The sequence below is a fragment of the Hemiscyllium ocellatum genome, chromosome 26 (genome assembly GCF_020745735.1).
Source record: "Hemiscyllium ocellatum isolate sHemOce1 chromosome 26, sHemOce1.pat.X.cur, whole genome shotgun sequence".
Classification (NCBI taxonomy): domain Eukaryota; kingdom Metazoa; phylum Chordata; class Chondrichthyes; order Orectolobiformes; family Hemiscylliidae; genus Hemiscyllium; species Hemiscyllium ocellatum.
The window spans coordinates 54662548-54673091 of NC_083426.1; the positions used below are offsets into that span (position 1 = coordinate 54662548).

At 46.0% G+C, this 10544-nt stretch overlaps 1 protein-coding gene across 1 annotated transcript in view; it reads left to right on the forward strand.

Moving 5' to 3' along the window:
* shisa4 (shisa family member 4) overlaps nucleotides 1-9375 on the forward strand; it is a 76307-nt gene extending 66932 nt beyond the window's left edge. The window contains exon 6 of the mRNA XM_060845224.1: nucleotides 7573-9375. Coding sequence (XP_060701207.1) covers nucleotides 7573-7598 — 26 coding nt within the window. The 3' untranslated portion in view covers nucleotides 7599-9375. The remainder of the gene's footprint in view (nucleotides 1-7572) is intronic.
* The last annotated feature ends 1169 nt before the right edge of the window (nucleotides 9376-10544 follow it).

A 10544-nucleotide genomic window follows, 5' to 3' on the forward strand; every position in this document is an offset into this window, starting at 1 on the left:
TCTAAAGCTGTGCTAGATCCTTGCTTTCTTCACCTTACATAAAGCTGCTTTTTTCGTTTTGACGAGAAGCTCCTCTGTTCTCATCATTCAAAGCTCCTTAAACTTCCCCCTTCTTACCTGTCTTTTACAGGAAACAATTTGTGCATTACTCACAACAACTGCTCCTAAAACTGTCTTCACATGTCTGTTGTGCGCTTTCTGTAGAACAGTTGGTCCCAGTCTGTATTTCCCAACTCCTGTCTGATAGCGTCATAATTTCCTTTTTCTTAATTAAATATCTTTGCTTAGTAACTGCTCCTTTTCCTCTCCAAGACTGTGCTAAATGTGAGGCAGTTGTGGTCACTGTCACCAAAGTGTTCTACCTGGAGATCTGACACTTGTCCTGGCTCATTGCCGAGCACCAAATCCAAAATGGCCTCACCCCTTGTCGGTCTGTCTACATACTGAGTAAGGAAACCCTCCTGAATACACCTGACAAAAATGGCTCCATCCAAACCATCTGCACGAAGGAGGTTCCCATCAATATTGGGAAAGTTGAAGTCACCCATAATAAAAATCCTGCTATTTCTGCATTTTTCGAAAATCTGCCGGAAAATGAGTTCTTCAATCTCTCTACTGCTATTAGGTGGTCTGTAGAAAACCCCCAATGCGGTGGCTGTTCCCTTGCTGTTCCTAACTTCCACCCATACTGACTCAGTGGACAAACCTTCCTCACCAAGCTTCTGTTCTGTAGCTGTGATGCATTCTCTGATTAGCAATGCTACACCGCTTCGTCTTTTTCCACCCTCCCAGTTCTTTTTAAACGTTCTAAATCCTAGAACACCTCGCAACCATACCTGCCCCTGTGGAACCCACATCTCCGTTATGACCTCAAGTACTGATCCATGCTCTAAGTTTGTCACTCTTATTTCAGACAATCCTTGCATTAAAGCAGACACACTTTACCCGATCCCTTTGTTTCATCACGTGAGAAACATTCCCGATAGATTCACTACATTCTGTCGCTGCTGCCTCATCTGCAATTGTCTCCCTCTCAGATATGTGGCTCTGATTTCCACCCCCCCAAACTAGTTTAAACCTTCCCGACCCACACAAACAAATCTCCCACCTAGGACATTTGTGCCCCTCCAGTTCAGGTACAACCTGTTCTTCATGTATAGGTCCCACCTTCCCCAGAAGGTATCCCGATGGTCTAGGTATCTGAAGCCCTCCCTCCTGCACCAACCTCTCGGCCACGTGTTAAGCTGCAATCGCCGACTGTTCCTCATCTCACTGTCTTGTGGCACCAGTAGCAAACCTGAGATCACTACTCTACTCGTCCTGCTCTTCAGCTTCCAATCTAACTCTCTGTAGTCACTTTTCAGATCCTCAATCCCTATCCTGGCTATGTCATTGGTGCCAATATGTACCACGATTTCTGGCTGCTTACCCTCTTCCTTCAGAATCCTGTAACCCGATCGGTGACATCCTAGACCCTGGCACCGGGGAGGTAACATATCTTCCGGGAGTCCCGTTCCTGATGAAGGGCTTTTGCCTGAAACGTCGATTTCGCTGCTCGTTGGATGCTGCCTGAACTGCTGTGCTCTTCCAGCACCACTGATCCAGAATCTAGTTTCCAGCATCTGCAGTCATTGTTTTTACCTCTCAAAATCTCCTGTCAATCCATCTAACTGTTGAGTCCTCTACCCCTAGCACCTTTCTATTCTTCCCCCTTCCCCTCTGAGCCTCAGTGCTAGGCTTAGTGCCAGAGACCTGACAACTATGGCTTTCCCCTGGTAGGCTGTCCCCACAAGCAGTATCCAGAATGGTATACTTATTCATCGGGGAATGGCCACAGCGGATCCCTGCCCTATCTGTTCGTTCCCTTTCCTCCCCCAGACAATAACCCGGCTGTCCTTATCCTGTGTCTGAGAAGTGACCACCTCCCTGTACATCCTCTCAATTTCTCCCTCAGATTCCTGGATGATCCGTAGTTCATCCAGCTCCAGTTCCCTAACTCTGTCTTTGAGGAACTGGAGTTGGGTGCACTTCCTGCAGATGTAGTCGGCAGAGACATGTGAAGTGTCTCTCACCTGCCGCATTCTGCAGGAGGAACATGGAACTGCTCTATCAGCCATACCCCGTTAATCTGAAAGCCCATATAGGGCTAAACAAGGAAGAGAAGAAAAGAAAAAAAATGAGAAGAAAAAGGTGAGAAATGATAGAGCCTTGGTTAGTGTTGGAGAACACAGCAACCAAGGGGTTCAGGTACGTCATTCTTTGAAGTTTGCGTCACATACAGACGGGGTGGTTAAAAAGGCTTTTGGCGTGCTTACCTTTATTGCTCAGTCCTTTGAGTATAAGAATTGGCAAGTCATGTTGAGGTTGTAATAGTATTAAGCCTCTTCCAATACCGTGTCCAGTTCTCGTCACCCAGTTATAGGAAGGGTATTATTAAGCTGGAGAGGGTACAGAGAGATTTAGCAGGATGTTACTGGGGATGGAAGGTTGGTGTTGGAAAGAAAGGCTGAATAGGCTGGAACTATTTTTACTGGAGTATAGGAGGTTGAGAGGCAGGCAGATAGAAGTTTATAAATAATGAGAGGGATAGATTGAGTTAATGGTAGTTATTTTTTCCCTGGATTGGGGGATTTCAAGACAAGAGGGAACATTTTAAGGTAAGAGGAGAGAGATTTAAAAGCAATATATGGGGCAATTTTTTTTACACACAGTGGGTAGATTGCGTGTGGAGTGATGAAGGTGGTGGCTGTGGGTACAATTCAAACATTTAAAAGACATTTGGATGAGGACATGAATAGGAAAGGTTTGAAGGGATATGGCCCTGGAACAGGCAGGTGGGACTAGTTTAGTTTGGGATTAAGTTTGGCATGGAGTAGTTGGACTGCGGGGTCTATATGACTCTATGAGACAAAACACACTTGTGAAGTCAGGGAAGGGACAGACATGGATCAGAAGTGTTTGGGACATTGGAACCGGCCTTGGGATTTGAATTTGGAGCATTGGGATTACCATGGGGTGTTGGTTTAGGCATTGAACATAGAACAGTATAGCACACTACAGGCCCTTCAGCCCTCAATGTGCCAGCCTTTTATCCTACTCTAATATCAGACTCACCTACATACCCTTCATTGTACTATCTTCCATGTTCCTATCCAAGTGTCGCTTAAATGTCCCTAATGTATCTGACTCCACCACCACTGCTGGCAGCGCATTGTATGCACCCACCACTCTGTGTAAAGAACCTACCTCTGACATCTCCCCAAAACCTTCCTCCATTTACCTTAAAATTATGCCCCCTCATGATAGACATTTCCGCTATTGGAGAAAGTCTGTGGCTTTCCACTCTATCTATGCCTCTCAACATCTTGTACATCTCTGTCAAGTCACTTCTCATCTGTCTTTGCTCCAATGAGAAAAGCTCTAGCTCCCTCAACCTTTCTTCATAAGACATGCCCTCCAATCCTGGCAGTATCCTGGTAAATCTCCTCTGAACCCTCTAAAGCTTCCACATCTTTACGCGTCCAGAACTGAACATAATATTCCAAGTGTGGTCTAAGCAGACCTCTATAGAGCTGCAGCATAACCTCGCAGTTCTTAAACTCAATCTCCCTACTAATGAAAGCCAACACACCATACGCCTTCTTAACAGTTCTATCAACTTGGGTGGCAACTTTGAGGGAACTATGGATATTGACAACACGATCCCTCTGTTCCTCCACACTGCCAAGAATCCTGTCTTTAACCCTATATTCTGCATTCAAATTAAACCTTCCAAAATGAATCACTTTTCACTTTTCCAGGTTGAACTCCTTCTGCCAGTTATCAGCCCAGTTCTGCATCCCATTGCAACTTACAACAGCTGTCCCACACTATCCACAACTCCTCCAACCTTCATGTCATTGGCAAACTTACTAACCTACCCTTTCACTTCCTCATCCAAGGTAAAAACAATGACTGCAGATGCTGGAAACCAGATTCTGGAGTAGAGTGGTGCTGGAAAAGTACAGCAGTTCAGGCGGCATCTGAGGAGCAGGAAAATTGGTGTTTCGGGCAAAAGCCCTTCATCAGGAATACAGGCAGAGTGCTTTAAGGGTGGAGAGATAAATGAGAGGAGGGTAGGGGTGGGGGGAAAGTAGCATAGAGTACAATAGGTGATTGTAGGTGATAGGTCAGGGAGGTGGGTGGGGGAAGGTAGCAAAGAGTACAGTGGGTGGATGGGGGTGGGATGAAGGTGATAGGTCAGAGAGGAAGGTGGAGTGTATAGGTGGAAAGGAAGATAGGCAGGTAGGATAGGTCATGGGGACAGTGCTGAGCTGGAAGTTTGGAACCGGAGTGAGGTGGAAGGGGAAATGAGGAAACTGGTGAAGTCCACATTGACGCCCTGGGGTTGAAGTGTTCCACGGCGGAAGATGAGGCGTTCTTCCTCCAGGCATCTGGTGGTGAGAGAGCGGCGGTAAAGGAGGCCCAGGACTTCTATGTCCTCGGCAGAGTGGAACAGGGAGTTGAAATGTTGGGCCATAGGGCGGTGTGGTTGATTGGTGTGGGTGTCCCGGAGATGTTCCCTAAAGTGCTCTGCTAGGAGGCGTCCAGTCTTCCCAATGGAGAAGAGACTGCATCAGGAGCAACAGATACAATAAATGATATTGGTGGATGTGCAGGTGAAACTTTGATGGATGGGGAAGGCTCCTTTGGGGCCTTGGATGGAGGGGAGGAAGGTGGTGTGGGTGCAGGTTTTGCAATTCCTGCGGTGGAAGGGGAAGGTGCCAGGATGGGAGGGTGGGTTGTTGGGGGGCGTGGACCTGACCAGGTAGTCATGGAGGGAACGGTCTTTGCGGAAGGCGGAAAGGGGTGGGGAGGGAAATATATCCCTGGTGGTGGGGTCCTTTTGGAGGTGGCAGAAATGTCGGCGGATGATTTGGTTTATGTGAAGGTTGGGAGGGTGGAAGGTGAGCACCAGGGGGTTCTATCCTTGTTATGATTGGAGGGGTGGGGTCTGAGGGCGGAGGTGCGGGATGTGGACGAGATGCGTTGGAGGGCATCTTTAACCACGTGGGAAGGGAATTTGCGGTCTCTAAAGAAGGAGGCCATCTGGTGTGTTCTGTGGTGGAACTGGTCCTCCTGGGAGCAGATACAACAGAGGAATTGGGAATATGGGATGGCATTTTTGCAGGAGGTATGGTGGGGAGAGGTGTAATCCAGGTAGCTGTGGGAGTGTAATAAATGTCAGTGTCAAGTCGGTCATCATTAATGGAGATGGAGAGGTCCAGGAAGGGGAGAGAGGTGTCAGAGATGGTCCAGGTAAATTTAAGGTCAGGGTGGAATGTGTTGGTGAAGTTGATGAATTGTTCAACCTCCTCACGGGAGCACCACTTCCTCATCCAAGTCATTTATAAAAATCACTAAGAGCAGAGGTCCCAGAACAGATCCAAGCGGAACGTCATTGGTCACCAAGCTCCAAGCTGAATACTTTCCATCTACCATCACCCTCTGTCTTTGATGGGCCTGCCAATTTTGTATCAAGACAGTCAAATTTCCCAGTATCCATTGCCTCCTTACTTTCTGCATGAGCCTACCATGGGGAACCTTCTTAAACACCTTGCTAAAATCCATGTACACCACATCCACTTCATCAATGTGTTTTGTCATATCCTCAAAGAATTCAGTAAGGCTTGTGAGGCATGACCTGCCCCTCTCAAGGTCATGCTGACTCTCTCTAATCATACTATGGTTTTCCAAGTAGTCATAAATCATGTCTCTCAGAATCCTCTCCAATAATTTTCCCACCACTAATGTAAGACTGTTCAGTAATTCCTAGGATTATCCCTAATGCCTTTCTTGAACAAAAGAATAACATTTTTTACCCTCTAGTCATCTGGCAGTACTCCAGTGAACAATAAGGTTGCAAAGATCATCATCTCTCTTTCTGTAGTAACCTAGGGTATATCCCGTTTGGCCCGGGGATTTATCTGTCCTTATGTTTTACAAAATTTCCAGCATATCCTCCTTCTGAACATCAATCTGTTCTCGCATATCAGTCTGTTTCACACTGTCCTCAGAACATCAAGGTCCCTCTCAGTAGTGAATACTGAAGGAAAGTAATCATTAAGGACTTCTGCTACCTCCTCAGACTCCAGGCGCAAGTTCTCTCCACTATCCCTGATCAGCCCTACCCTCACTCTGGCCAACCTCTTATTCCTCACGTAAGTGTAGAACACCTTAGGGTTTTCCTTGATCCGACTTGCCAAAGCTCTTCCATGCCCCCTTCTAGCTGTCCTAAGTCCATTTTTCAGTTCCTTTCTGGCTACTTCGTAACCCTCTAAAGCCCTGTCTCATCCTTGCTTCCTCAATGTTAAGTAAACTTCCTCCTTCCTCTTGACGAGATGTTCCACATCCCTTGTCACCCAAGGTTCTTTCAACCTACCATCCCTCCCTTGCCTCAGTGGGAGAAACCTGTCCGTCACTCGCAGCAAGTGCTTCCCGAACAACCACCATATTTCGGTTGTGCGTTTCCCTGAGAACATCTGTTCCCAGTTTAGGCACTCCAGTTCCTGCCTAATGGCATTGTAATTCCCCTCCCTGAATTAAATACTTGCCCGTACCATCTGCTCCTATCCCTCTCCATTAGTATAGTAAAGGTCATGGAGTTGTGATCACTATCACCAAGATGCTCTCCCACCGAGAGATCTGACACCTGGCATGGTTCTTTGCCAAGCACCAAATCCAATATGGCTTCCCCTCTAATTGGCCTATCTATGTATTGTTTCAGGAACCCTTCCTGGACACACCTGACACAAACTGTTCCATCCAAACTATTTGAACTAAGGATGTTCTAGTCAATATTAGGGAAGTTAAAGTCATCCAGGACAACAACCCTGTTACTTGGGCACCTTTCCAAAATCTGACTCCCAATCTGCTCCTCCATGCCTCTGTTGCTACTGTGGGGGCGGCCGGGGGGGGGGGGGGGAGCTGTAGATAACTCCCAATAAAATTACTGCTCCTTTGGGGCATTTAAGGTTTTTAAGAGGGACATTGGGGAATCGGATTGCAATGTTAAAAGTTGTTTTGGGGTACTGTGTGTGGTTTTGGGATCTGTACAGTCAACTCCAATCAGTGTTGGATTTCAGAGCCTTTCATGTTGCAGATTCAGAGTGGTCCGATTAAACGCGTTGATTAGACGGTCCTGATTTTCCAAAGTAAATACATCAGGAAGCTTGTGCATACCCTGTGGGAGTCTCTGTCAAAACTCTTAACATTTTATTGTTGATATGTCAGGATGTTGGTTTTGTTCAGGGATCTAAAGTGCAGTCCTTATATAGTTTAATCATTATAACATAAATGTAACTTATGCATTCCACCAGACAGTTAACAATTCGCTAAGAGTTTGGTTTAGAAATCCCTTTCTTTTTCCCTTGCGTGTTTCTGTAGTTTCTATTTTCGACCATTTCTCTTGAAGGTTAAATTTGTCGGCTGTGATCTCGGTAATGTATGGATCCATAGATTCATCGTTCTTAATGATGCTAATTCGCTACATTGAACGCTAATCTAAACTGTCTGATTTGTTTGCTTTTGTAGCTGCTCCCCCGTACACCTCATCGTAGCTGGAATGAAGAACAGCTGCCAGACTCTGCTCCCATACTCCACAGCTCCAGGCTCTAGTTAACTGGGATACCGCAGTTTTGTCTGATAGGAGCCCATTAGCTGGAAAACATCATTTGCATGACTGCCATATATTTGTTTTTTGAGATTTCTAATTTTGGAATTCAAATTATGCTGAGTGTTATTTTCCACCCTTACTAAGCTGAAAGTTTATCTGTAGTTGTTTATTTATTTATTTATGGCTGTTATTTCACCCTGTGCCATTGACCTCTTTCAGCAGACTCTGAAGTAGTATTCCTGGGCTCTACAATTTCATACAATTTGTTATTCACTGTTAATTTCAGTGTAATAATATCAGTATTATTTGGATGAAGAACGCATTGACATGTTTGATGGAATGCAGCTCTGATGTCAACTATGTTATAAAAGGGTTCATTCAAAGTGTAATTTGGCTGAATGATTGATTACAGGGTGAGGCCCACAGTCTGTGTGTGTGTGTGTGTGTGTGAGAGAGAGCAGTCAGTGGGTGTGGACACAGGAGGAGTGCGTGTCTGTGTGTGGAGGTATGTCTGTGGCAGAGTCAATGTGTGTGTTTATAAGTGTGTCTGTGTGTGTATGTCTCTGTCAGGGTCTGTGCCTTTGTAAGCTTGTCTGAGTTGGGGTCTGTATATGTAAGTGTGTGTGTGTGTGTCTGAGTTGGAGTCTGTGTCTGTGTGTGTAAGTGTGCCTATGTTGGTGTGTGTGTTCCTGTGCCGGTGTCTGTATCATGTTGTGTGTTGAGGGTGTCTCTGTAAGTGTGTCCTAGTCTGTCTTTTTATGTCTGTGTGTTCGTTCCACAATCTACTCCAGTACGTTTTGTTGCTGCAACCCCATGGCAAGGTTTGAAAATGATCCTTCAGCGAGAACTGTGAGAATGGTGTGTGGGCTGACTGTGAGACTGGCCGAGTCGGATGGTAGTAAGGGCACAAGCTAGAGAGGCAGCATAGCTGTTTACACTCAGTGGGAGAATGCTGACTCACAATATACAACTCTCAGCCCCACGGGGGAATCCCAGTTCTCACTTTGTAAAGCTCTGCCCTTCTCCCTGGTTACTGACTGTCATGTGTCTACGTATGTCTGCAAGCTGAGCATCTGCAGTGTAAGAAGGTGTATGTGGAAGATGTGCATGATGATAGTTGGTGTATGTGTGTCAGAGAGAGTCATATCTGACATGTGAGAAACATTGGTTTTGTATGTGTGTTTGAGAATCTGGAGACCTGTGTGAGAGAGTGGGTGAGTCTGGGGGTATGAGAGAGATTGGGGAATGTGTCTATGTGAGACAGTCAGTGTGTGTGTGTCAGAATCTGAATGTGAGAGTCGGGAGTGTGTGGTTGTGTGAGTGTCAGAATCAGGGTATGTATTTGAGTGTCGGTGCGGTGGGTGTGAGAGAGTAGGTGTGTGTATATGTATGAGTGTGAGAAAGCGTGGGTGTACGAAAGAGATTCGAGGGTATCCGTGTGTGAAAGTCAAGTCTGTGTGCAAGTATGAGCAATAGGGCTGTGCATGAGCTGTATGTAGGCCAGACCAGATAAGGATGGCAGTTTCCTTCCCTAAAGAACATTAGTGAATCAACCTGATCATCGTTAGAATCTTAATTCCAGGTTTTATTTTGAAACTCTGAATACACAAACACAAAGAAACAGAAACAGACAGACATGAACATGCTTACTAAATAAAAGCAAGTTACTGCGGATGCTGGAATCTGACACCAAAACAGAGAAACTGTTGGAAAATCTCAGCAAGTCTGGCAGCATCTGTAAGGAAAGAAAAGAGCTGACATTTTGAGTCTAACTGACCCTTTGTCAAAGCTAAAATTTTAGACTCGAAATGTCAGCTCTTTTCTCTCCTTACAGATGCTGCTAGACTTGCTGAGATTTTCCAGCATTTTCTCTTTTATGAAGTACATGCTTACATCTGCCATGGCAGGATTGCAACCATGTGGGTGGCCCGGTGGCTCAGTGGTTAGCACCATTGCCTCAGCACCAGGGACCCGGGTTCGATTCCAGCCTGAGGCGACTATGTGTGGAGTTTGCACATTCTCTCTGTGTCTGCGTGGGTGCTCCGGTTTCCTCCCACAGTACAAAGGTGTACAGGTTAAGTGAATTGGCCATGCTAAATTGCTCAGAGTATTAGGTGCATTAGTCAGAGGGAAGTGGGTCTGGGTGGGTCACTCTTCGGAGGGTTGGTGTGGATTTCTTGGGCCAAATTGCCTGTTTCCAGGGAATCTAATCTAATATCCCCAGAACATTACCTGTGTCTCTTGATTGATTAATAATCTAGAGAGGATATCAGTACGTCATTGCCTCCCCTATGGATGTGTGTACGTGTGTGAGAGAAACTGTGTGAGAGTCACAAGTGTGTGCTTGTATGAGAGAGTCAGGAGTGTGAGAAAATCAGGTGTCTGTGCATTTGTAAGAGAGACTGTGTGTGAGAGAGTTACGAGTTTGTGGATGTATGAGAGTCAGAAATGTGAGAAAATCAGGTGTGTGAGACATAATTGGGGATGGATGTGTGTTGTCTAAGTCACAAGTGTGTGAGAGACAGTCGGGTATGTGTGTGTATGAGTGAGAGCTAGAGGATGTGTGTGTAACAGAATCAGGTGTGTGCATGAGAGAGTTGGGGCTGTGTGTGCGCAAAATAGAGAGAGTCGGGTGTGTGTGTATGTATGTATTGAGAGTTGAAGTGCAAGTTGAGTCAGGGGTGTGTATGTATGAGAGTGGTAGGACCGTGAGATGTTTGAGAGAGTCAGGGATGTGTGTGAGAGTTGGTGTGTGTTAGAGTCAGAGGTGTGAGTGTGTGTGTGTTTGAGAGAGAGAGAGTTGGTGTAGATGTGTTAGTGTGACGGGTGGGGGTGCGTGTGTTATAGTCAGAGAGTTGGGTGTGTGCGTGTATGAGAGTTGGGAGTATAT